Source organism: Phacochoerus africanus, chromosome 2 (genome assembly GCF_016906955.1).
Source record: "Phacochoerus africanus isolate WHEZ1 chromosome 2, ROS_Pafr_v1, whole genome shotgun sequence".
NCBI lineage: Eukaryota > Metazoa > Chordata > Mammalia > Artiodactyla > Suidae > Phacochoerus > Phacochoerus africanus.
Window position 1 is genome coordinate 130,017,888 of NC_062545.1, and position 27,964 is coordinate 130,045,851.

The 27,964-nt window shown below is 40.8% G+C and overlaps 1 protein-coding gene across 3 annotated transcripts; it reads right to left on the reverse strand.

The window, feature by feature from the left end:
- Positions 1-40: 40 nt before the first annotated feature.
- On the reverse strand, positions 41-27,941 carry ADAL (adenosine deaminase like). 3 transcript variants are annotated; one of them, XM_047766552.1, is made up of 11 exons: positions 27,665-27,941; positions 22,855-23,085; positions 22,483-22,613; positions 21,938-21,998; positions 17,250-17,337; positions 14,735-14,816; positions 11,497-11,623; positions 10,556-10,636; positions 3,544-3,682; positions 1,115-1,215; positions 41-591 (listed from the first exon to the last, which is right to left on the reverse strand). In XM_047766552.1, the coding sequence occupies exons 2-11, from the start codon at positions 22,915-22,917 to the stop codon at positions 397-399; spliced, it is 1,068 nt and encodes a 355-aa protein (XP_047622508.1). In that variant the 5' UTR covers positions 22,918-23,085; positions 27,665-27,941; the 3' UTR covers positions 41-396. The 3 variants fall into 3 exon arrangements, with proteins under 3 accessions (XP_047622508.1, XP_047622509.1, XP_047622510.1); XM_047766554.1 differs by having other exon boundaries at positions 479-591; positions 1,096-1,215; XM_047766553.1 differs by lacking the exon at positions 10,556-10,636.
- Positions 27,942-27,964: the final 23 nt, after the last annotated feature.

The following is a 27,964-nucleotide window of genomic DNA, read 5'->3' on the forward strand; positions in this document are numbered from 1 at the left end:
AGGTATGGCCATTAAAAAAAGAAGCACAACAAAACAGAGCTGTCATCACAAGCTAGAAGGCTTTTAAAAGTTTTGGTGGCAATCTGTCTTCCCCTCTCCTCATCTTACTTAGTAATTCCAAAACTGATGAGAAACTACCTTGATTTTCTTTAAGTTTTATGAAGAGGAACTGCTAAGTCAAAATCGCTGCCAGAGTAGGAGTTCAGTAAGCAGCCTACCAGGCAGTTTAAGACAAACTTACTGAGCACCTGCCATGAGTAAGATGCTGGTGTTGGGGCCCAGGGCACTTGTTGCTGAGTTTCCAAAGGAGGGAGCAGTGGACTGTTTACTAAGTGGGATATGGCAGGGAGATGGCAGCTGTAATACATACTTGAAAGTATTTCACCTCCTTACAGCTTAAAAATGTAACGCTTTGGGCTTCATCTGATTCCACTTCTTCCTCAGTGCAGACTTGGTGCTGTCAGAAGCAAAGATGTAGCTGATGGATTCATAAGACAGATCCCACACCTGAGACTGGGTCAAATTAAATGTTTCTGCTGCCAGCTGGTACTCTTGAGAGAGGTGTGTTGCAAAAACACCCTTATCATCAGTCTGCCAACATAAGCAAGAAAGTTTCAAAATGAATAAGGAAATGATTTTTAAAAAACATTTGTTTAGAATATTTTCCTATTTACCATGCTTCTTTTAAGAGTCTGAATAGGGAGGGGCCTACAAATGCATCACTGCATTTCTATAACTAAACAGGATTGTTTATCCTTTAGAACAAAAGAAAACTAAACACCAGAGCGGTAGCTCTCAACCATGGCTGCATATTAAAATGAGCAAGGGAGATTTTAAAAGGTTATTTGTGCCCAGGATGCACTCCAGATCAATTAAAGCAGAAGCTCAAGGGATGGGTGCTAGGCATTGGTATTGTTCCCACAGGATCTTTCCTCAAGGAGCCAAACCAGAGTCTCGCTGGCCCTTTGCAGCCTCTCATACCCCAATCCCCTCTCACTCCTCCACTTGAGCATCACCCCCAGGCATGTAAGGCAGCCAGCCAGGTAGTGAGCATCTGAACCAGGGCAACTCAGGGACTAAAAAGGAGCAAAATACCTCACATAAAACACCTTACACAGATCACGGCAGGATGAACAAGGCTGTACCAGAATCCAAAGTGATGCTGGTCATAAGATGGAACAGTCTGACTTTTGATGTTTGAGGTCAAACAGAGTTCTAGATGGGGGGGGGGTAAGAAACCTCTTGTTAAAAGCAGATTAGTAGAGCCATTCAATGTTTACCAAGTAGATACATAAGAAATATTTCCCAACTATGCTAATTTTCAGTAGTTCATTGTTTTACAAAATTGACCTTTTCTTACATGTGAAAAGATGTAGTCCAATGAGTGTAGCTGTGTGGGAAAGACGTGCTGCAGCTTATGGCAGCAACTGCACCAAGCAAGGAATTAATATCCCCCCCCTTGCCTTTCCTTTACCAAAATGGAGGAGTGTGATAAGCCAGTCACATGAAGAAGGCGGGGAAGTATTGTGATGGGGAGCAGAAGGAATCTTTGAAGGGTTGCTCTACCTCCCTGGTCTTACAGCGGAGGCTAAAATAAATAAGAAAACGGCAGCACTGCTTGAGGCTTGTAGTATTACAAAAAGCCAAGAGCAGAAATGGACTTTTTCTATGGCTTCAAAAAAACCTATGAACTCCTTTACTCAGACCATCACCCATTCACTGCCTGCTCTAAGTCAGTCCATCTTAAGAATGGCTTCTACACTTATCAAATTCCTACCTCGAAACACTGTACCAAGCTCCCAGCCAGAGTAAAATGCTTCTCTGACTTGACGGCATCTGCTCACTTGAGTAATAAGGCAGCCACAACACAGGGCCACTCAGTCCCAGGAATGGCCAACCCAGCCTGCCCCCTGCTGAGAGCAGAGCTGGGCCACCCCACCAAGTAAGATCTCTATGCATGTGGTTCCCAAGATTCTCTATTTTGTGGATGTTTAAAATTTTCCTCAGTAAAAAGAATCTCACCCATTATGAATTGCTGAAAAACTCTAAAAAGCACACCCAACCAAGTGTTATTGCAAACTGTTAAAATTTATAAGTTCAGTGAATTCATCATTCAGTAAAGAGTTTTTCAGCCAACTGCTTCTTTCCCTCTTCAGAAAGGCCTTCCCCAATCATCCAATCGAAAGTGGTTGTCTCATCACTATTATATTGGCCTGTTTAATCTTCTTCAAAAAACTTAACACTGATGTTTTCTTGTGTATTTGCTTACTGTATCTTATTAGGCCAGAATATAAGTTCCTTGAGAAAGAAACCTTGTCTGTTTAGTTTACTGCTCTATTCATGGTAATATGAACAGTGACTGGAACAGGGTAGGCACTTCATCATTTTTGTTTGTCAGGGCTGCACCTGCGGCATGTGAAAGCTATCAGTCTAGGGGTTGAATCAGAGCTACAGCTGCTGGCCTAAGCCACAGCCATAGCAACATGGAATTCAAGCTTTGTCTACAACCTACCTACACCACAGCTCACAGCAATACCGGATCCTTAACCACTGAGCAAGGCCAGGGATCAAACCCAAATCCTCATGGATACTAGCTGAATTTGTTTCCACTGAGCCATATGGGAACTCCAAATATTTGTTGTAAAAAATAGCTCCAGGTATACCCATGTAGACAACAGCGTGATGGTCAAAAGACATATAATAATATACTTGGAATTTTGCTTAAGTCTTAATTTTTAAAAAATGTTGCACATTTTCATGACATTTTTCCCCCCGTTTTTTTACGGTCACCCCTGCACCATATAGAAGTTCTCAGACTAGGGGTCAAATTAGAGCTGCAGTTGCAGACCTACATCACAGCCAAGCAATGCGAGATCTGAGTCAGTGCAGAAATGCCAGATCCTTAACCCACTGATCGAGGCTAGGGATTGAACCCACATCCTCATGTACACTATGCTGGGTTCTTTTTTTTAGGGCTGCATGCATGGCATGTGGAAACTCCCAGGCTAGGGGTCGAATAGGAGCCACAGCTGCTGGCCTACACCACAGCCACAGCAATGCAGGATCTGAGCTGTGTTTGCAACCTAAACCACGGCTCACAGCAACGCCAGATCCCCGACCCACTGAGTGAAGCAAGGGATCAAACCTGCATCCTCATGGATACTAGTTGGATTTGTTTCCTCTGCACTGTGACAGGAACTCCTTTGCTGGGTTCTTAACCCAGTGAGCAACAACAGGAACTCCATGACATGTATTAATTGGTTAGTCATCCCAAAATACTAGATGACCCTTATTCAATATAATACTGAGTGCTGGGAAATGGGGACTGCAGCAGTGAACAAGACAGAAAAGGGCCTTGCCATCATGGAGCTTACACCTGAATGGAAGCCAAAACTGCCTGCTACTTAAATAAGGCTGAGAGGCATCACCTAACTTCGAAGTGATATTTACATATTTAGAACAGGGCTTCTCTGCACATGGGCTGCAACCTGCAGGTTTAGGGAGAAAGGGACAGGGGCCGGCCTGGAGGACCTGAAGCCTTACCAAGTGGTATCTGGTGTTGCCTCACAAAGTCCACTAGGTCTGGGGATCCCCCCTCAGAGCAGCTAAGAAATGTCCCATGCCCGATTCGGTCTGGAAGCAGGTCCAGGAGTACTTGCGTTTCTTTTTCTTGGTTTGGAATCTCAAAAAACAAACAAACAAAACAAAAAACAAAAAACAGGGAAAGACGTCATCAATAACCTCTTCCAATGGTCCCTAAAAGTACTTTATAGTCAGGTAATTTGTCCTTCTGAGAAGGTAATGCAGACATTCTGGAAAACTGAACCACTTACATTTTCCAGCTCTCTTTGCCTTTTAACTTCCCACTCATTTCCCAATACTCTTCTTCTTCCTTTTTTTTTGTCTTTTTAGGGCCGCACCTGTGGCGGTTCCCAGGCTAGGGGGTCTAATTGGAGCTGTAGCCACCGGCCTATGCCAGAGCCACAGCAATGAGGGATCCGAGCCTCGTCTGCAACCTACACCACAGCTCACGGCGATGCCAGATCCTTAACCCACTGAGCGAGGCCAGGGATTGAACCCACAACTTCATGGTTCCAAGTCGGATTCGTTTCCACTGTGCCACGATGGGAACTCCTCCCAATATTCTTCTAAATCATCTCAATGATAATAATAATTATAGTCAATAGCCTTTTTACATACATTCTCCTTTTTTTTTTTTTTTTTTTGCTTTTTAGGGCCGCACTTGTGGCATATGGAAGTTCCCAGGCTAGGGGCCGAGTTGGAGCTGTAGCTGCTGGCCACAGCCATAGCCACTCAGGATCCGAGCCACCTCTGCAACCTACATCACAGCTCACGGCAACACCAGATCCTTAACCTACTGATTGAGGGATCAAACCCGCATCCTCATGGATACTAGTTGGATTCATTTCTGCTGAGCCACAACAGGAACTCCACATTCTCCATTAAACCACATAAGAATCACAGGAAGTATTAAAATGAAGAAATCAAAACTCAGAGAAAGCAATTTTCAAAAATAAAACCCCACAGCTCTTTATGCATATGTGTGTTCTGTCTTGTGTACATGTATTCATAAATGTTGGAAAAAGGTCTGGAAAAATACATATAAATATGAAACCATTAATAGGATCAATTCAGGAGCAGAACTGAAGGAGACCTTTAATTTTTTACTTCTACGTTATACTACTTTGCTACACTAGATTTTCTTCAGATACATATAACTTTTGTAGTTAAAAATACAAACCTCTTTCAGAGTTCCTGTCATGGATCAGTGGAAACAAATCTGACTAGCATCCATGAAGACACAGGTTCCATCCCTGGCCTCAGTCAGTGGGTTAAGGATCCAGTGCTGCTGTGAGCTGTGGTGTAGGTCGCAGACATGGCTTGGATCCCGTGCTGCTATGGCTATGGCATTGGCCGGTAGCTACAGCTCTGATTCAACCCCTAGCCTGGGAACCTCCAAATGCCTCAAGTGTGGCCCTAGAAAGACAAAATAAACTTTTTTTTTTTTCTTTTTGGCCACACCCATGGCATGTCAAAGTTCCTAGACCAGGGATTGAACCTGAGCCACAGCAGTGACAACAAACCACAGCAGTGACAATGCCGAATCCTTAAGCACTAGGCCACCAGGAACCTCTAAAGCATTTATTTTTAAGGTTGTCCAAGCTCGCAGAGCTAGCGAATGGTAAAGATCAGGGTGAAACCTGGCTCTGTCTGACTCTGGGGCCCAGGCTCCATCCACATAAAGTGTGGCCATGTTTATCCTGAAAAAGCTGGCTACATACATACCACAACCACCATGAACATGTCTAGCTGACATTTTCTAGACAGCCTAAAAGGCAAACGACTGTAACATGTTGAAGAGTGAAATGTTTCATAGCCAATGGACCAGTAAGAAAAGCAGCAAAAACAAAGGTAAGAATAGGTTCTGATGCTGTGCCCAAAGACCCAAAGTAACTGGCCACATGCTGGTTGTCCCATCATCCTGACCAATGGCTTCAATCTGGCATCAATCAGTGAGGTCAACTAGAGGGTGTCCTATGAGTGAAGGATCTTTTCGATCAGAGCATGGAAACATGGATCTGAGATTTTACATTCTGCCACTAGATTACCGACTCTATGCTTGTAGACATGAGAAACACTCAGTATTGACAAGAAGGTCCAGTTTCTTTCCTCAATCTTTAAATCATGACCCCATCTAATACTCAAAATAATCATGAGAGGCAAGTACACCAATTATTTTTGCATTAAGGAAACAATTAAATTCAAACTCATTAATTATGTATACCTTTTTGTATGTTATAAAAAGAAAAAAAAAGATTTCAATAGGTAGAAAGGATATCCATCTGTAAAATGCAGAAAAGAGCAGGAGGGTCCCTTGTTTGCCTCACCGGGCTGTGCCGATTAAGAAAGTGACTGTCAGAGTTACTGCTATGATGCAGTGGGTTAAGAATCTGATTGCAGTGTCTTGGGTCACTGCAGAAGTTTCATCCCTAGCTCAGCATAGTAGGTTAAAGGATCCGGCATTGCCATAGCTGTGCCTGGCCCGTGAACTTCCATATGCCGGAGGTAAGGCCATAAAATGAAGGAGAAAAAAAGAAAAAGAAAGTGACTGTCCCCATGGAAATAGGATCACAAGAGACTACTACAAGCAACTATATGCCAATGAAATGAACGACTTAGAAGAAAAGGACAAATTCTTAGAAATATAGAATATTCTAAGACTGAACCAAGGAAGACACAGAAAATATGAACAATCACAAATACTCAAACTAAAACTATGATTTAAAAACTTCCAAAAAATAAAAGTCCAGGACCAGATGGCTTCATAGGCAAATTATATCAAACATTTAGAGAGGATTTAACACCTATCCTTCTGAAACTCTTTCAAAAAATTGCAGAGGGAGGAACACTCCCAAACTCATTCTATGAGTCCACCACCATCCTGATACCAAAAATAGATAAAGCAGCAAAAAACAAAATTACAGGCTAAGATCACTGATGAATATAGAGTCAAAAATCCTTACAGGGCTATAAAAAAAAATCCTTAGCAAAATACTAGCAAATCAAATCAAGCAATACATTAAAAGGATCACACACAATGATCAACTGGGATTTATCCCAAGGATGCAAGGATTTTTCAATATTCGCAAATCAGTGTGATACACATTGAATAATAAAACCATATGATCATCTTAATAGATGCAGAAAAAGCTTTTGACAAAATCCAACACCTATTTATGATAAAAAACCCTCCAGAAAGTGGGATAAAGAGAAATTATCTCAACATAATAAAGGCCATACATGACAAATCCAGAGTGAACATCATTCTCAATGGTGAAAATCTGAATGCTTTCCTGCTAAGATCAGGAACAAGAGAAGGATGTCCATTCTCACTACTTTTATTCAATATAGTTTTACAAGTCCTAGCCATAGCAATCAGAGCAGAAAAATTCATAAAAGGAATCCAGGAAGTTCCTGTTGTGACTCAGCAGTAACAAACCTGACTAGTATTCATAAGGACTCAGGTTAGATCCCTGGCCTCGCTCAGTGGGTTAAGGATCTGGTGTTGCCATGAACTGTGATGTGGGTCACAGCCTCATCTTGGATCCCGAGTTGCTGTGGCTGTGGTGTAGGCTGGAAGCTGCAGCTCTGATTTAACCCCTAGCCTAGGAACTTCCATATGCTGCAGGTGTGGCCCTAAAAAGATCAAACAAACAAACAAAAAACCCAGAAATCCAAATTGTAAAAGAAGAAATTAAACTGTCACTGTTAGCAGAAGATATGATAATACACACAGAAAATCTTAAAGATGCTATTAGAAAACAATTAGAGCTCAACAATGAATTTGGTAAAGTTGCAGGATACAAAATTAATACACAGAGATCTCTTGCATTTCTATACACTAACAAACAAAAGATCAGAAAGAGAAATTAAGGAAACAACCTCATTCCCCATCTCATCAAAAAGAATAAAATAACTAGGAATAAACCCACCTAAGGAGGCAAAAGGCCTGTACTCTGAAAACCATGACACTATTGAAAGAAATCAAAAATGACACAAGCAGATGGAAAAAATACACCATGTTCTTGGATTGGAAGAATCAATATTGTCAAAATGACTGTACTACCCAAGGCAATATACAGATTCAATGCAATCTCATTTTTCGCAGAACTACAACAAAAATTTTAAAATTTGTATGAGAACACAAAAGACCCCAAATGGCCAAAGCAACCTGGAGAAAGAAAATGGATCTGGAGGAATCAGGTTCCCTGACTTCAGACTATACTACAAAGCTGTAGTCATCAACAGTACAGTCCTGGCACAAAAACAGAAATATAGCTCAATGGAACAGGAGGGAAAGCCCAGAAATAAACCCACACACATCTATGGTCAACTAATCTATGACAAAGGAGGCAAAAATGTACAATGGGGAAAAGAAGAGTTTCTTCAATAACTGGTGCAGGGGAAAATGGACAGCTACATGTAAAAGAATGAAATTAGAACCCTCCCTAACACCATACATAAAAATAAACTCAAAATGGATTAAAGACCTAAATGTAAGACCAGATACACACTCTGACATAAACCACAGCAGTATCTTTTTGGATCCACCTCTTAGAGTAAAGAAAATAAAAACAAAAATAAACAAATGGGTAGTTCCCCTGTGGTACAGTGGGTTAAGAATCTGCTGCAGGAGTTCCTGTTGTGGCTCAGTGGGTTAAGAACCCGACATTGTCTCCGTGAGGATGCAAGTTCAATTCTGGCCTCACTCAGTGGGTTACGTATTCAGTGCTGCTGCAAGCTGCAGCATAGGTCACAGATACGGTTCAGATCCTATGTTGCTGTAGCTGTGGTGCAGGTCTCAGCTGCACCTCCGATTTGACCCCTAGCCTGAGAACTTCCATATGACAAAGGTGTGGCCATAAAAATTAAATAAATAAATAAATAACAGAATTCAAATGCAGTGGCTCAGGTTGCTACGAAGGCATGGGTTTGATCCCCAGCCAGGCACAGTGGGTTAAAGTATCTGGTGTTGTCGCAGCTGCTCAGATTCAATCCATGGCCTAGGAAACTCCATATGCCACAGGTATGGCCATAAAAATTAAAAAAAAAAGGGACCTAATTACACTTAGAAGCTTTTGCACAGTAAAGGAAAACATAAGCAAAGAAAACCATAAGCAAAACAAAAAGACAACCCACAGAATGGGAGACAATGATGGAATTTGCAAACAAAGCTACTGACAAGGGATTAATCTCCAAAATATACAAACAACTCATGCAGCTCAACATAAAAAAACAAAACAAAACACCCAACCAAAAACAAAAAATAAATAAAAAGCAGAAGACCTAAATAGACATTTCTCCAAAGAAGACATACAAATGGCCAAAAGACACATGAAAAGATCTTCAACACACTACTAATTATTAGATAAATGCAAATCAAAACTATAATGAGGTATCAACTTACACCAATCTGAATGGCCATCATCAACATGTCTACAAACAATAAATGACGGAGAGGGTACAGAAAAAAGGGAGCCCTCCTACACTGTTGGTGGGAATGTACATTGGTACAACCACTAGGGAGAATATGGAGGTTCCTCAAAAAAATAAAAATAGAACCACCACAGGATTCGGCAATCCCATTCCTAGGCATCTATCCAGAGAAAACTGTAATTCAAAAAGATACGTGCACCCCAGGAGTTCCCATTGTGGAATGGTGGAAACAAATCTGACTAGGATCCATGAGGATGCAGGTTTGATCCCTGCCCTCGCTCAGTGGGTTAAGGATCCAGTGTTGCCATGAGCTGTGATGTAGGCTGCAGACGCAGCTTGGATCCCATGTCACTGTGGCTGTGGTGTAGGCCAGCAGCTACAGCTCTGATTCGACCCCTAGCCTGGGAACCTCCATGTGGCACGGGTGGAGCCCTAAAAGAACAAAAAAAAGATACACGAACCCCAATGTTCACTGCAGCACTATTTACAACAGCCAAAACATGGAAGCAACCTAAATGTCCATTGACAGAGGAATGGATAAAGAAGATGTGGTATATATACACAATGGACTGCTACTCAGCCATAAAAAAGAATGAAATAATGCCATATGCAGCAACATGGTTGTACCTAGAGATTATCATACTAAGTGAAGCAAGACAAAGACAAACATCACATGATATCACTAATATGTGAAATCTAAAAAAAAAAAAAATGATACAAATGAACTAATTTACAAAACAGAAACAGACTAATGACTTTGAAAACAAACTTATGGTTACCAAACAAGACAGGGAGGAGGATGAGAGGGATTGGGGTTTGGGATTGGCATAGGCACACTACTGTATATGGAAGGGTCAGCATAGGGAACTCTACTGAATTTTCTGTGATAACCAACCTATCTGGGAAAAGAATCTGAAAAAGAATGGATATGTGTATGTGTATAACCGAATCACTTGGTTATACAGCAGAAATTATCACAACATTGTAAATCAACTATCAATAAAACTTTAAAAGAAAAAAAAAAAGTAACTATCCTCCAGCCACTATCTGTGCATCATCTGTTACCGCGCTCAGGGTGCCAAGGAGCTGGGGCCCATGGGGGCACTTGAGCTTCTACTGAGCCTTCTAAAATGATAAGCTACATCCTTTCTTGTGGCTACATGTGATATGTTCAGGTCCCTTCCCCTAGGAGGACAAGTGAGACAAACTCATGCTTCCCTCATTGTCAGCTTGCCGATAACAAGGCTGCTGATGCAAAGTGATGCGTTTTCTCCAGCAAGATGTCGTGAAGCTGTTTTAAGGACACACTGCAGGACAAGTCAACGACCAACCCCAGGAACTACAAAAAACATAAAAACAGTAACACAAGGGACTAAAAGCAAGTCATGCCTTTATCATTACAATTTACACTTAAAAATATTTCCCCTTTCCTTCTCTAAAAATATTTGTCCAAGCCACATTTATTTTTGACCATTTACAAATGATTATTTGTCACTGTCATCTGCCCTCTCCGGCCTAATTCTATAATATGTGTTACCTCTGAAAGATGCAATGCCAACTTCAGACCTGATTTTTTAGCTTCTAAAAGAGGTTCCAAGAAGTCTTTTGCTTGTCCTGCCTTGAAGAAAAAGTTAAAATGAAGATGTATGACTCTGGGCAGACTGAAGAACTGTACCCAGTCTCAATAAACAAAGGAATAAAATAATGGCGGGGGAAAAATGGCAGATAGATTCATTTGCACATTTTGTTTATAAAGCACCTACAATATACTAGACACGTTAGGGAATTCGAAGCTAGCAGAGACATATTCCTTGCCTTTAAGAATCTTATGTAAAGTATCAGTGAACCTGAGGTCAATCAGCTAAGCTAGACATTAACAGTCACCATATATTATTTCTGGTATGATACCTAGATATCTAGAGCGAAGGAGAACTCACCTGATTCAGGAACCAGCATGATTAATAAAGAAAGATCCTATCAAATGGATAGATGAAACATGGACAGAACTGTCCAGAAGCAGTTTCATGGGACCCTCTAATTTAATGGTTTTCAACCATCAGCGATTCAGAGCCCCTCTCAACTGGGGCTTCTGTGAGATAATTAAGCCTTAGCCATAATTAAGCATTAATTAAGTCAGACATGGATTGTACATAATAAATTAATTTTTCTCCTATGTATGTAGAATAGCACTAGCTATGTACCATCTTTAGAAAAATTAAGAAAATGATATTTTTAGAAAAATTAAGAAAATAATCTTGTCATGCAAATCTTTTTTTTTTTTTCCCCATTTTTTTAAGAGGGCTTAATTCCTTCACAGAACCTTGGTTGTCAGCAGTTGCTGCAGAGTTTCTGCTCATCCAGGGCAAAATAGGGCTTCAGCCACACAGAGAGTCTGCTGGACCTCTGGAGAATGCAGGATGTTTTGAGTTAATCCTTATACCACATTTAGAAAAAACATATTTTGGAAAAGGAACTTACAGTAGGGTCTCCACTGAGGTCAAGGCCAAGAACTATTCCCTCTGTAGAAAGGAAGAACTCTTCTGCAAGTTTAACATTCTCATTGGCTGCTGAAGGGCCACCTCTTCTGTCAATTGATATCAAATACCTTTAATGTAAGAAAAACACAATTGAAAATGAGTACTGGGAGTTCCTTTTGTAGCTCAGCGGTAAAAAACCCAACTAGGATCCATGAGGACTTGAGTTCTATCCCTGACCTTGCTCAGTGAGTTAAGGATCCGGCATTGCCATGAGCTGTGGTGCAGGTTGCAGACCTGGCTCAGATCCCACATTGCTGTACCCTAGGCTGGCGGCTACAGCTTCATTCGACCCCTAGCCTGGGAACTTCCATATGCCACAGGTGTGGCTCTAAAAAGAAAAAAAAGATAAAAGAAAAAAAATTTGTTGAAGAAACCAATCATTTGTCCTATCAAGTTTCACACAGTCTGATTTTGCTGATTGAATCCCTATGTTGCTAACATGTGTTCCTGTGCCTTGTATTTCCTATAAATTGGAAATTGGATCTAGTTTATAGGCTTAATCAGATCAGATTCAATATTGGGGCAGGATGAATTCAGAGGTAGTGGTGGTTCTTTCATCAGGAGGCTGAGATCTACTATTTAATTAAGGGTTACAAGATTGGTAATAGTCCAATTCTAACATGTATTCAACAGCTGATAACAATTCATTCTTCATACATTAGCTGGATTCCTACAATGAATAATTTTCCTCGTAATAAATTTATACTGTATAATTTTTCTTCAGCATTTATTAGTTTATCTATTTGCAAAATAAAGAAGTCACTCCAGCATATATTTCTTTACAAAACTTGGATCCACTATATATAAAGTGCAGTGTCTCTTTCTCCTCCACTTAACAATTTCCCCTGCCATTAAAAAATGTTAGAAAACAATATAAATCATGACCACAATGTAATGTTGTTTTCTGTTTTTTTGTTATAAATAACACAACAATGAAGACTCTTAACATTAATCAATCTATTTCCTTCATAAATATTCCTAGAGAGAATTACTGAGAGGAAAATTACTTTTATAGATCTTAATATATATTGCTCATTAGAGAGCTTTTATTAATTACACGTGCTCACCAGCAGTGTGTTAGTTCACAAACACTGGTTACTATTCTTTTTTGGGGGGAGGGGGGAAGTGCCTACTGAAATGGCACTGTAATATTTCCTTTTAAAATTATATGATTAGGAGTTCCCGTCGTGGTGCAGTGGTTAACGAATCTGACTAGGAACCATGAGGTTGCAGGTTCGATCCCTGCCCTTGCTCAGTGGGTCAAGGTTCCGGCGTTGCCGTGAGCTGTGGTGTAGGTCGCAGACGCGGCTTGGATCCTGCGTTGCTGTGGCTCTGGCGTAGGCTGGCAGCTACAGCTCCGATTCGACCCCTAGCCCGGGAACCTCCATATGCCGCAGGAGCGGCCCAAGAAATGGCAAAAAGACAAAAAATAAATAAATAAAATTATATGATTAATAAGTTAGTTTTCTATACATTTATCAGTCATTTGTATGTCTTTCTTTCTGAATTCTCTTCTTGTCTTTTGCCTGGTTTTTTTACTGGGGTATTAGTCTAGTCAAGCTTTGAGCGATTTTATAGCCAGAATCTACACAGCTAGCTTTCTTCTTCTTCCTTCAAAGATTTACTGAGTCCTTATTACGTGCCACCTCTGTTCTAAGTACTGGAGCTGTAGCAGTGAATCAAAAGACATGGTCCCTGGCCTCATTGAATTTACACTCCAGAGGGTGAGTATGTACACACAAATAAAACAAGAAAATTTCTGTTTTGTTAAAAAGAGTGCCATAAAGGGAGTTCTTGTGTGGCTCAGTGGGTTAAGAATCTGGCATTGTCACTGCTGTGGCTCTGGTTGCTGCTGTGGCAAGGGTTTGATCCCTGGTCCAGGGAACACTTGTGTGCCATGGATGCAGCAAAAAAAAAAAAAAAGAAAAGAAAGAAAGAAAGAAAAAAGAAGAGTGCCATAAAGGAAATAAACGGGATGACTAGAGGATTTGTGGAGGTACCTTAGATAAGGTGGTCAAGGAAGGCTCCTCTGAGGAAGTGAGAGCCCCATTGAGACCTGAATAGTGAGAAGCCAGCTGTGCAAGGCTAAGGTGGAAGTGTGTCTATGCAAAAGTAACAGGAAGTAAAAAGGTGTTGATGTGGGACAGTCCTGGCCTATTTGAGGAACAGAGGGCAGGCAGGTCAGTGTGAGACCCATGGCCAAGACGAGGCTGTTAAAACAAGAAAGGCTGGAGTTCCCGTTGTGGCTCAGCAAGTAACGAACCCGACTAGTATCCATGAGGATGCGGGTTCCATCCTTGGCCTTGCTCGGTGGGTCAAGGATCCGGCATTGTCATGAGCTGTGGTGTAGGTCAAAGATGTCGCTCAGATCCACTGTTGCTGTGGCTGTGGCATAGGCCAGCAGCTGAGGCCCTGATTTAACCCCTAGCCTGGAAACTTCCATATGTTGCAGGTGTGGCCCTAAAAAAAATAACAAAATAGGAGTTCCCGTCGTGGCACAGTGGTTAAGGAATCCGACTAGGAACCATGAGGTTGAGGGTTCGACCCCTGGCCTTGCTCAGTGGTGAAAGATCCGGTGTTGCCGTGAGTTGTGGTGTAGGTTGAAGACGCGGCTCGGATCCCGAGTTTCTGGGGCTCTGGCGTAAAGCCGGTGGCTATAGCTCCAATTAGACCCCTAGCCTGGGAACTCCATATGCGTGAGAGCGGCCCAATAAATGGCAAAAAGATAATAAATAAATAAATAAATAAAAATAAAAAATAAAGAAAGCCAGCCATGTGGAAACTTGCAGGTCACAATAAGAAATGTGGATTTAAGCTGAAGAGCCATGGGAAGCTATGCTTCATTAGAGCAATAGGACTCAGACTTTATTGCCACATGAATAGATTCTTAACTTCAAATAACACGGTTCTTGATTCTGTTACTATTATAAGATAAAAACCAGGAGTTCCCACTGTGGTGCAGTGGGTTAAAGGATCCTGCATTGCCACAGCTGTGGCTCAGATTTGATCTGTCCAAGAACTTCCATACGCCACGGATGTGGCCGAAAAAGTAAGAAAGAAAGAAATAAAAAGGATAAAAATCAGTTATTGGTTGATTTATAAAAGTCCATTATACCCATGATCAAAGTGTAAATTTTTCACATTACAGCTTGTTAAATTGTGACCACAATGCTTCTTACCTAACATCAATGTCTACATTTTCCTGTTTGGACTGTTTTATACCCTCAAGTACAGATTCCACATAAGTCTTTTTAGTCATTCCTGGAAAGAACATAAAGAAAACATCTGTAAAGAGAAAATCAACTATTTCATCCTTCCACAGTAGCATCCCTAATATGAACAATCACATTTTCACTTTATGTGCAATAAGGGTACAGCAAAAGATGAGTTATGCATACATTTTAGTAAATGCCCTTTGTCTTTTAATAAAATTGAAAAAAAATGAAGCAGTAGAAAATATTTTTTAAAAGACATAAAATACAAGCTAGTTTAAAAATTATTCCTCAATTCAACAGACACAAAACTACTCTAACTGCTATAAATTTTATTCTATTCTATTCTATTTGCTTTTTAGGGTCGCACCCGAGGCATATGGAAGTTCCCAGGCTAGAGGTTGTATCTGAGCTGTAGCCTCTGGCCTATACCACAGCCACAGCAATGTCAGAACTGAGCCGTGTCTGTGACCTACACCATAGCTCATGGCAACACCGGATCCTTAACCCACTGAACAAGGCCAGGGATCTAACCCATGCCCTCACGGATGCTAGTCAGATTCATTACCACTAAGCCATGACGGGAACGCCACTGCTATAAGTTATAAATCCTTGTTCTAACAAAACAAGAATAACAAAAGTCATTTTCTAAGAAATGTCCTTAAAAAGTGTCCCCAATTTTGTTCCCTATTAGCAGAATGTTTTCCTGCTGGTCCAGGGAAAAAATCCTTTTCCCTCAGCCTAGCTCAGGCTCAGTGTTTCTTGCCCAGGGCACTGGAGATGTTGCTCCAAGTTCAGGTGCTCGAGTCCTCCTCTTCAGTGGGGCTCTGAAAAAGCATTCTCCAGAACACTAAAACCCTCACACACCCCAATTATAAAATGCTTACTTTTAGTGGAAAGTCTCTAGGAAAAAAACACAGAAAATTCTTATAAAGAAGAAAAATAAAGGCTAGAATCCCACCACTCAGAGATAATCACTGTCTGTTTTTCAAAGTGAGTATGTATAGTTTGGAATAGATGAGATGCTACTAGATATATAGGCCTCTTGTTAATTTATTAAACACTAGTCTGAGCCTGTCTTCATGTCATTAAAGTGTCTTTGCGAGTATTTTTAGTGGTTGCCAAATATTCCATTAACCTTTACTTAACTACACTTCCATTGCTGCATACTTGTCATCATCCTCCTTTGAATCTCCATTTGAAGAGTCAACTAGACCTAATAATTGGCATGTTTCTTCTCGTCTTCCCTTTCACTATCATCACTAGCAAAACTTGGAATGGACCCTGCAGTTAAAAAATGTGAAATAAGAATCTTGGTCCATTTCAACACTTAATGTATTATATGGAATTTCAAAAATTTTACCCCCTGAATGAGGATGGGCTACAAGACGACCCAGTGGGGCCTTATTAGGTCAGAATGTGCTAAGAGGACCCAAGTTCATTATATATCTTGATGCTGCTCTTATGGAAAGAGGGTCCCAGAAAATTTCTCCAGACCACATCCCAATCTGCTCATCTCAACTACAGAGGTTTTACCACAACACAGATTGTTCCTGGCCTAAGATACCATCAGCCCCTGATAAATGAATGAATAAACCTCCTTTCAGTGACTGTCATGAAATGTGATTCTGCATCTACTCAGTGGCATCATCTCACAAGTGCCTTGATGCAGGGAACAAGAATTAGCATCTATTTAAGACGATGCAACTAAAAGGAACAACTGTTCTTTTCTCAGAGTGAGGAAAACAAACAAGAACAAATGAAATTTTTGCGGGCCTTTTTACTTCCCTTCAACAGATAATACCTGACCTGATTTTTAACTTAAGAATAACTCACTCCTTAAAAACATACACCATGACTATACATCAGAAGATCTGGGCCACTGACTCTACTTTTACAACAATGTAAAAATAAGGAGTTCCCGTCGTGGCGCAGTGGTTAACGAATCCGACTAGGAACCATGAGGTTGCGGGTTCGGTCCCTGCCCTTGCTCAGTGGGTTAAGGATCCGGCGTTGCCGTGAGCTGTGGTGTAGGTTGCAGACGCGGCTCGGATCCTGCATTGCTGTGGCTCTGGCGTAGGCCGGTGGCTACAGCTCTGATTCAACCCCTAGCCTGGGAACCCCCATAGGCCGCGGGAGCGGCCCAAGAAATAGCAACAACAACAACAACAACAACATAAATACTTCATAGTCTAACTTGCAAACACATGCATGATCAAAGCACAAGAGAAAAAAGATCTGAGGAGCAGATTCTATCTGAAGCATTAAGAGATTTTTCAAATTATAGTTGATATACAATGTGCCAATGTCTGCTGTACAGCAAAGTGACTCAGTCATACATACATACATACATATATATATACACACACACACATATTGCTTTTTACATTCTTTTCCATCATGGTCTATCCCAGGAGTTTGGATACAGTTCCAGTAGGACCTTGTGTTTATCTTTTCTCAATGTAATAGTTTGCATCTTTACCTGTAGCATTTTCTCCTCTGGGTGTGCTCCTTAGTTCCAGGTACTTGACACCATCATCTGCAAATTCTTTAATGACATCTTTCGTGACCTGATAATAAAGGGAATATACACAATATTGATAACATTAGTGTAAGGGTCCCAGTGAAAATGCCATGTGCTACAGCTTTATTTCATGTATTAACTTTGATTTACAAGGAGGGCTGGAAGTCTCCCATGTGGTTAAGATGCTCTGTCACACCCCCGGTGGAGGCTATGATAGAACTCTCACATTTCAAAAGCTCCCCTCACCATCCTCATTCTCCCATTAAATCCAAACCTGAACATCATCCACAGTTTTTGTCTCCTCTCCCCTTTAAAGCATTTCTTTATTTCAGATTGATAAAACAGAGAAATGAGGCAAAACTACAACCAACACCTATGAGTCATAGTACTGGAAGGTTACATATGGAAGCAAGTGGCTAAAATGATGAGTTAGTACTGATGTACCATCTAAAGTCATGGCTTAAGGTTCTTATTCAAGTTATTTAAGGATAAATTGTGTCTTTCAAGAATTCCCTCAGGCAGGGTTAAATCTCCCCCAGAAGCACTTAGGAAAATTCCTCTTCGGCAAAGAAAATGAGTGATAAATTTGAGTGAAACTGTATCCAATCTAGCACAAAACTCAAAAATTACTAAATGACCAAGATAAATGATATCTAAAAGCTGAAGGCCATCCATTCTAAAATACTCCAAATCTAGGAGAGAAAAGCACCAGATTGGAAATGCTGTGATAGCCAGCGCTAGTTAGTCCCTACAGCTGGTATCCTCCTCTTAACCTGCTCTGAGCACATGTGTATGGGCATGCAGGTATAGGATCCTGGCTAAGGAACAAGGTGGGCTGGTTGTGCAGACAGTGCCTAGCTGGGTAGCACAACCTTGGTGGATTCATTGCAATCTGAGGTCTGGGCCTCATCTTTTTTCTTTACCCCATAGCCAAACTAGAATTTGAAGATAAGGGGTGGTTCAAATTCACGAGGAGGTCCAGAGAATCAGCCTCAGAGATTACAAAACTCAGGACAACACGAAAGCATTCAAAATCTGTGACACCCCTGGATCAAGAAAGATGCCACTGCTTCCTTCACCATGGAGCATGACCCTGAAGCTGCCATGACAGCACGTGAGCCACTGCTATTCCAGTACCTCTATGTTGCTGCCACTGCTACCACCAGTATGGGCCTTGTCTTTGCAGGTTGAGGAACTTGCACGGTAGCACTGCTCCAGAACCTAGCAGATCGGAAAGATCAACTCACCCTACCACAACTCACAGGAGACTAAGGCAGAAGCCCACTTGTAATGTGTGCTTTGACAACGAGGGTGAAAGTGAGGGTGTGGAGTGATCTTATCTACTATCCAGGACACACACCCCCTTTTCCTGGTGGTGAGGCCCCTGTGAAGTCAAATAGAACAAGACAAGGCTGCTGGTAGGTATAGAATGAGAGCAATGGAAGATTTATCTAGGCCATAGTGAGGCCTGTGGAGTCACCTGTACCCCACGTCCAAGAACCTTAGACAAGTGTCCACAACCTTGTCTATCAAAGTCAGCCCTTTCTGCTCCACATAGCAACAGGTACTAAGGGCACCTCTTGGCTCTTTGGTCCTTCCTCACCTATGCTCTGGACTGAGAACATCTACTCAAGTTCCTTCTTCAGAGAGAGTACATCACAATTAGTTAAGTTTCCGCTTACTTCAAGGATGGTAAGACTGCCATCTTGTTTTTGTTGTTGTTATTATTTGTTTGTTTTTAAATGGCCACACCTGCACCATATGGAAATTCCCAGGCTGTGGGTCAAATCAAAGCTGCAGCTGCTGGCCTACGCCACAGCAACACCAGATCTGAGCTGTATCTGCGACTTACACCTCAGCTTGTGGCAACGCTGGATCCCTTAACCCACTGAGTGAGGAAGCCAGGGACTGAACCCACATCCTCATAGACACTAGTCAGGTTCTTAACCCACTGAGTCACAGTGGGAACTCCAAGACTACACATCTTGAATCAGAAAGAACATGGGCTCTGGACTCAGTCAATTCTGCCACTTACTCTCAGTGAGCGATCCTGAACAAGTTACACTTAACCCCTTTAAGCCTCAGGTTTTTTCATCTGTAGAAAGGGAATAATAAAAACACTCACCTCAGAAAGGAGTCTTGAGTATAGTGTCTGGCATATGCAATAGTTATTTCAATCCTGTCTCTTTGAGATTCTCTGAGATTCACCCAGTCAGCTTGACTGGACTGTTAAGTGACCCCGACACACTCAGTCCCACAATTTTACTATTTACAAATGTTTACAAACAATCCCTTGACATATACCCACACAGGGTTCATTTATTAAATGTAAATGTCAGTCATTTCACTCTCTGGGGCATCTCACTCTCATCCTCTGAACCACATACAGGTGTTTGTCTCAGGAGCATTAAGTCAAATGCTACAAAATCCTAATTCCTCACCTCATTTTAACAAAGCTTTTACCAACTTTGAAAGGAATGAAATAATGAGCACTGCATCAGTTTTTCTCTGTTATGCCCAACAACAGAAAGTGAGACAGAGGCCCCTGTGGTGGACATTCCTGGCAGGGTTCAGTGATATCTGCTGAATGGCCAGTTAGACAACACTCCCTTGGATTCCTATAAATCCCTGTGCATGTCTCTAACACAGAGCATACCTCATGATGTTGGATTTACCTGCTCTCCAACCTGACTATAGACCCCAAGGGGCAGGGCCAGGGTGATCTATCTCTATGTCTCCCTGGATTCAGCTGACAGTCTGGAACACTGTGGGCACTCAGTCAACTTTCGTTGAACTAAACATTTCAAGTTAACCCTCCTCCAAAAGGTAAGTCATCTATTTAATGCTTATCATGAGGATCCGTCTCAGCCAAGGAGGAAAATTCTTTCTTGACTGGTCAAACGTTACCTCTCCAGAAACACAGGTTACACTTCTTCCTTGGCATTTTGTCTAAGGGTTAAGAACACTGACAGAATTCAGCTTCTCTCCAATTACAGAGAGAACATTTAAAAATACCATCCTGAGTTCTCCATCGTGGCTCAGCAGTTAATGAACCCGACTAGCATCCATGAGGACAAGGGTTCGATCTGGCGGGTTAAGGATCAGGCGTTGGCGTGGGCTCTGATTGGACCCCTAGCCTGGGAACCTCCATGTGCCGCAGCGTGCGACCCTAAAATGACTAAATAAATAAATATGCCATCCTGGTCAGATCAATGATAGAGCCAGTCTTCCATACCAGACTCTAGAATCATAGAGCTTCAGATAAGAGGACACAGTGACATCCTCTAGTCCTTCAGCCTCAGAAGGAAGGTACAGTTTTCCTAGGGACCAATCAGTCAATCTCTAAGCATCTCTTCAACCTCTTCATTCTCTATAAAGTCAACCAGGCAGTTCAAAACATCCCAAACAATACAAGCAAAGCCTGTAGTCAAATATTTCACATGCTATGTTCCTATTAACCCAGCCCCCAGAAGTCAAAGTGCAGAGTTTTAACCACTAGACCACGAGGGAACCCTCATATGCTATATTATATAGGAAAATAGGACAAGATTTTCTCCTTCATATTGTCCACTACCTAACAGAAGATTTTGGTCTTGGTTCTTTCCTCCTATCTTTTACAATAAACATAGTCTTTTGATATTAGCTCTTAGTGTTACCAGGAAGTTGTTACTGGAATCCAGGTTCTTGTTTATGGAGTGGAAGAATGAACTTCACATACAGGCAGCAAGCAAGCAAAAGTCTTTATTACAGTAAGGCAGATAGTTCCTAGCACAGACACTGGGGCGGGGTGGGGGGGTGGTGGAAGAGTCCCCCTTCTCTAATTCTAAGGAGGTTTTATCTCTTAAGGCAAGGGTACCCGAGTTCCCATTGTGGCGCAGGGGAAAAGAATCCGACTAGGAACCATGATGTTGCAGGTTCAATCCCTGGCCTCGTTCAGTGGGTTAAGGACCTGGCATTGCTGTGAGCTGTGGTGTGGGTCACAGAGGCAGCTTGGAGCTAGCATTGCTGTGGCTGTGGTGTAGGCCGGCATCTGTAGCTCTGATTTGATCCCTAGCCTGGGAACCTCCATATGCCACGAAGTGCAGCCCTAAAAGGCAAAAAAAAAAAAAAAAAAATACGGGTACCAGTGTGGGGTCCTGCTATCGGTTCTTCTTGCTAATGGCCTTATCCAGCACCTATTTAGGGCCTGGTCCAATAAGGACTTAGAGTTAGGGTATGCTCCATAAGGTTTATGGTCCTTTTTGTTTTTCTTTCCCCTAGACTTAGAGTTGCCACTCGTTACATTCTTTTGCTAGCAGTCAAATATATAAGCCAGGGGTTAATGTCCACCTTGAATAAAACAGACATACTTTGAATAGTTAATCTTCAAGCAAGGCCTGTTTCTCTTGATTTGTTTTTACAAATCTTCAACCATGGACATTAATCAGGGAATATATCAAAGCCCATGTTCCTACACTAACTACCTGAATTATTATTCTGCCTCATTAGGCAAATGACTTAGGCTGTTTTTTAAAAGAGTTGCCATAAAAAAAAGCAGAAAACACTTTTCATCAGATTCTTGATGACAGCAAAAAGCCAAGTACAGCAACAGAAGAGTATCAATTACTTAATTTTTAAAGCAGTCTAAAAATTGCTTCCTTTCTCACCATTAGAATATCTTCAGGGCTGGTAGTAAGTTGATGAATAATTGGAAACATCTGGAAACATCTGCAGCATGAAAAGTTTTAACATACTTCAGTCATCAAAAACTTTTCTAAATTAAGAGATTTTGGCTAATAGTAATTACATATTTTTTAAAGAACTACAGAACAGGTTTTTCAAAAATTACATTGACTTGGAAGGATAATCAAATGACTATAAATTAAATGTTATTTTAAGTGGGAAATAATAGTTCCCCTTCTCCACCCCATTCTCCCCAACCTGTACCCCAAGTGGGAGGAGCAAACAGGAGATAAAATCAACAAGCTTATATTTTCAAGTCTAAAGAATATTCCAATATAGCACAATTTCACAAAAAAATATAAATCACTAAGAATACTGTCAACAGTCTGACAGTTGGAAAAAATGCTGTATGCAAAGTAATACTCTCCATACCAGATGGCTACCCAATTCCTTTAATTACAAAAATCTAAATCCTTATATACTATTTACAATTTCAAAATAGAACTTGTCACAAGCTCCCCAAACTTACTCTTCTAAAGTTCTTTTCTTTCCCTTGTCAATCATAGTCATCTGATCATGGATTTTAAGACCTGGCTTCTTGGTTATTAATTTCTTTATGGTATTAGAACTAATGGATCCATTCAAGTGAGCATGAAGTTCCTAAAACAAGAGAATACAATCAGCAAGAACTTCTCAAATATCCACTAGACATAGAACATCATATCAGGTACTTGATGTTTGCAGTCTGTACAAGGCAAACTGCCTACTAGATGAAGCTATGTAACTTTCAAATTTTAGCAAGTTTACAGATTCTGCCTACACAATTTACTTTTGTGAAAAGAAACAAAAGAGAAGTCATTAAAATTAACAACACTCTCGAATTCTACGGTTGAAATCTCACCACTTTAGGTAATTTTGAGTAAAAGGTTGTCTTCCATGACTGTTGTTCTTCTGCCTCCATCATGATTTTGCTGAACAGCAAAGGTCTTTCTCCAAACACTTATGCTTTGGTGTGAACAATACAGTGTATTTCAGTCATTAAGATTTGTGGTCTTCAATTTCCTTTAAATTGCTTTACTTCCACCCATCTTGATAAGACAAACTGTACATGTAGCTCTGAGCTCAGCTTCACCTATTTAAACAAATGTGAACATTTTTAGATGTTGACACAAAAACAAGCAGGTTAATTTACTGCTCTAAAGACAAAAGCTCCTCCAAAGGTAACTTAAGTGAGCCAACAACCTGAACTGTAAACAGGAATAGGCCTCAAGCTGGTAAGAGGTGTATTAAAATCTGAAATTTAATAGAGTATATTCCTTTACATATTAGCACTTTCTACAAAATTACTTCTTAAAACTAAAAATTCATAAAAAACTATTTGGGGTCAAAAAGGTTTTTTTTTTGGTTTTGCTTTTTAGGACTGCACACACAGCATATGGAAGTTCCCAGACAAGGGTTCAAACTGGAGCTGCAGCTTCCAGCCTACACCACAGCCACAGCAACTTGGGATCTGAGCCTCATCTGCGATCTACACCACAGCTCTCTGCAACACCCGATCCTTAACCCACTGATCCAGGCCAGGGGTTGAACACACATTCTCATGGATACTAGTCAGATTCGTTACCACTGAGCCACAACAAAAACTCCAAAAAAATTTGCATTTTTGAATGGTTTAAAATATATAAAGGAAGAGGAGAGGCACTGGAGCCAGGTGGACTTAGGTTAATCCTTTTACCAGTTCTGCCCTTTAGTACCCATGTGGCCTTAGCCACTTAACCTCATGGCTTGTTTCCTTATTTGTGAAAACTTGATAAAAATGAAGAGCACTGTAAATCAACTACAATTTTAAAACATGCAGAGCACCTGTGAAGATTAATAAAGTAATTTAAGTGCCCCTCTTCTACGCACCCATATAATCCAGTGACGGCCTTTAACTCAGCACTTTATCATACCGTAGGTCAATCACTGACTGACTTGTCTTTCTCCCTCACCAGACTATATAAACTTCCTAAGAACAAGGACTAAGACTTACTCTACCTTCCTAGGAACTAGCACAGTGCCCAGCACATTGTACATAACAAATAAATCCTAATTTTCCTTCACCTCTAAAGGTGGCTTATAGATTAAGATTAAAATTCCAAATGAAATTTAGTGATTTTCAAAGTAGCCACCATGGAGTTCCCATCATAAACTGACTTATAAAGTAAATCAAAATATTCTCAAAATTATTCCTTAGAAACTGATTTTTGGAATTTCCTTTGTGGCTCAGTGGGTTAAGAACCCAACACAGTGTCCTTGAGGATGTGGGTTCCATCCCTGGCCTCGCTCAGTAGGTTAAGGATCTGGGGTTGCCACAAGCTGCAGCCTAGGTTGCAGATGTGGCTCTGATCTGGTGTGGCTGTGGCATAGGCCTGCAGTTCCCACTCCAATTCCATCCCTGGCCCTGGAACGTCCATATTTCACAGGTGCAGCCATTAAAAAAAAAAAAAAGAAAAAAGGAATTGATTTCTAAAGTTCATGTGGAAGACTTACTTGTGAAATTATCCAAAAAAAAAAGCTGAATCTCAGAAGAATACCCTATATGGGTGAGAGTAAAAGTTCTGGTGGGAGCAGAACTTGGTATGATCTTTTTGGAAAGCAATTTGGTATACATACCAACACACACACTTTTTGACCCAATAATTCTACTTTCAGGATTTATCCCATATCTAACAGGATATGTACAAATACACTTCTTGCAGCATTATTTATAACTGCAAAAAATTGGAAACAACCTATATGTCCATCAGTAGAATAGTGGCTAAATTAATTATATATCCATCCAACTGAATATCTATGACTATATGGAAAGACTTCTACAATATAGTGTTATTTCCAAAAAGTAAGTTTCAAAATACATTGTTTAGAAAGATGATGTTTATAAACAAAGCATGTGTGTACACACACTTTTATATATACATGTCCTTATTCCTAAAACAGACATGAAAGAAAACACAGAAAACTTACCACTAGAAAGTGGGTTGGAAGTGGCAAAGGTCAGGGGACAGAATTTTATTTTTATTTACCTTATATAGTTTTGCATAATTTGAAGGTTTTACAACTGATTACTTTTTGAAATAATTTAAAAATTTTAATTACTAATAAATTTAAATTCACTTATTAATAATTTAATAAATTAATTAAAACAATTAAAGATTTGATAAGATAAATAACTTTTTAGTAAACCTTGTAAAATAGTTTTATTATTATGAGTTATGAGAGGGAAGAACTTTTATGTTTAGACAACAGAATGACAGCCTTAAAAAGTATTTAGGACATTTTACATAGCAGGCTAGTAACATATCTGACAGGTGGCTAACTTTTCATATACATTTTCAATCCTACTCTAGAATCCTACTCTAGAATCCTAACCTTATTTTGTGAAACATTTCAAACCACCCTCGGACTGACCTTTAACTGGTTATGAGTAAATTTACTGACCCACCGGCTACAATGTTAACCTATGGAAATTTGAAAGCCATCAAAACGAGCACAATTTTTATACATTTAAAGAAGTCGTTGTTTAACTGATCATTGCCTAAGGTACTGCTATTAAGTCCATGGCCTGCCAAATTCAATCTCCCTGGGCTGGGTTTTGGCAAGGGCCAGAAACAGCTGGGGTGGGAGTGAGGCACTGAATGGCACCACACTGAAATAAGATTTTCCTACATTTGTAATAATATTTCATCAAGTTAGAGCAGGGCCAGAACTAGGTCTCCTGTTCTCCTAGAGAATTTTTTTCCTTCCACCCCCAGCCCACAAGGGGAACTCAGAATAATAAAAACACTTGTTACTATTAGGCACTTAGTAGGAGGCAGCCTTTCTCTGCTAAATGTCTTTGATGGTAATTTTACTTAATTCTCATAACAACCAATGAGGTATTACTACCCCACTTTATACAAGAAAAAACAGACTTTTTTAAAGAAGCAGAAAATAATAAGGTATTCAAGTCACAAATTTTGCCCCACTTCTCTTTCTTCTTGAATCATTTTTCTTAGATCTGCTCTTAGATCTCCAAAAAAGCAGCATTTCTAATAATCATGTACATTTTTTTTTGTCTTTTTGTTGTTGTTACTGTTGTTGTTGTTGCTATTTCTTGGGCCGCTCCCGCGGCATATGGAGGTTCCCAGGCTAGGGGTTGAACCGGAGCTGTAGCCCCCTGCCTACACCAGAGCCACAGCAACGCGGGATCCGAGCCGCGTCTGCAACCTACACCACAGCTCACGGCAACGCGCCACGACGGGATCTCCATAATCATGTACATTTTACTCCTTGTCATTTAAAATTCATTTCTACAGCACTATGTATATTTTTGTCAAGTTCTACAACTCTTTTTTCCCCCCTGTGACCTTCAATCAACACTGAGACACCCCACAAAGCAGCACAATCTCATTTTAGAGATGAATATCTGAAAACCCAGCAAGGCTCAGGGGAATCCTTCTCCCACTCCCTTCAGAGGTAATTCCAAACTCCTCAAGTGTTCTAGGAGACCCAGCCACCAGCTTTACAGAGAGAACAGAAGCCATCAGGCATGAACTCTCTCTGTTTCTCTCTGCCCTCCCTCACACTTAAACTTATCTTTATCTGTACCCCTTCTTCCCTCATAAATCAGAGAAAGAAGATATATTCTCCAATCTCCAAGACTAATTTGTGCCCAGGACCCCATTACTTCCTATCTATTCCAGTTGTTCCTCCACTAGTTAATCTTCACTTTTCTGTTCCTCAATCTTTCTTTCCAACTGGCTAATTTCCCTCAGAGGACCACCATGCAAACATAGTACTTGTTTCCACCTTAACATAAAAAAATTAAAACAAACTTTCTTTTATCCCACATTCCTTTCATTACTGCCCTCTTCCCTTCCAAACTAACTCCTTGAGCTGCCTCCATTTCCTTCTCCCATTCAGTGAAACTGGATTATGCCCTTATTGCTCCACAGAAATTGCTCTCCTTAAAGTCATTACAAGCTCTTAAAACACCAAATCTAAATGACACAGTTCCAATATCCAAATCCAAATTATGTGGACTCCAAAACGCATGCCCTTCACCACTGTGCTACGCTGCTTCAGGGTAACCATACTACAGTCATCTTAATTTCCTTCTCCATCTCAGCCCCTACAGTCAGTCACCAAATCCCAATTAATAAGTTACAAATGCCCTAAGTATCTTTGCAAGCGATTTCCTACTGGTGATGACTCCCAAACACCCAAATTAGAAACCTGATGATTATTTTAAACCACCAAGACTCAGACCATATCAAAAGGGAATAATCACCTCTCTTCCATGACTCTCTCTCCTGGAGACATATTCAACACTGTCCCAGAAGATAGAACTTTGAATGTGCAAGGGAATGTCATTTTACAGCTCAGAAACAGAGGCTGAGTGGTTCCCTTAGTGTCAGCTTAGCACAGAGCCAGGAATACAAGGGAATCAATAGAACACATCTGTGGGGAAACACTTATTGGGTGAATCACCTCTGTAAAGGTTTCTTCATTTTGCACCTGGCCTCAATGACTTGTTTTCAGATTTAAATAAGATCTCTTACTAAGTACTCATAGTTAACATCTGATGAAAGACCCCTATTCCTCGCCCACCGAAGTCAGTGATTCTAGCTCTGCTTCACTTCTACCAGTCACTCCACGCAGGCCCTGTCTGTCGGTCCCCAGAGACTCACCTCTTAAAGATTTTCCTCAACAGCTGAGAACGCTATGAGAACTTAGGTAAATTTTTCACTTCAGACAGGAAAGCTTGTAGAAAAGCGACACCCCACGCTTCCCAGAAACAGTCCACGTGTCCATAATAAGCTGCAGCTGGCAGTCTTCCCTCGAAGATTCAGTCCGGGATAATCAAAGGAATGTCAATCACAGCGGACTGTCACCACAAACTGCACCCTCCTCAGTCCTGATTGGGGAGCTGCACCCTTCCCGGAAGTGACGCACACGTGTCCAAGGAAGAGGAGGCACTGAGGGAGGGT

Excerpts from the sequence above, each read along its gene's own strand:
- ADAL (XM_047766552.1), bottom strand. The coding sequence starts at position 22,917 with ATGATGGAGGCAGAAGAACAACAGTCATGGAAGACAACCTTTTACTCA. Across the intron at positions 11,624-14,734 it reads AATGTAGACATTGATGTTAG|GTATTTGATATCAATTGACA; the intron begins GTAAGAAGCATT and ends CTTACATTAAAG. Across the intron at positions 10,637-11,496 it reads ACCTCAGTGGAGACCCTACT|GCAGGACAAGCAAAAGACTT; the intron begins GTAAGTTCCTTT and ends TTTTTCTTCAAG.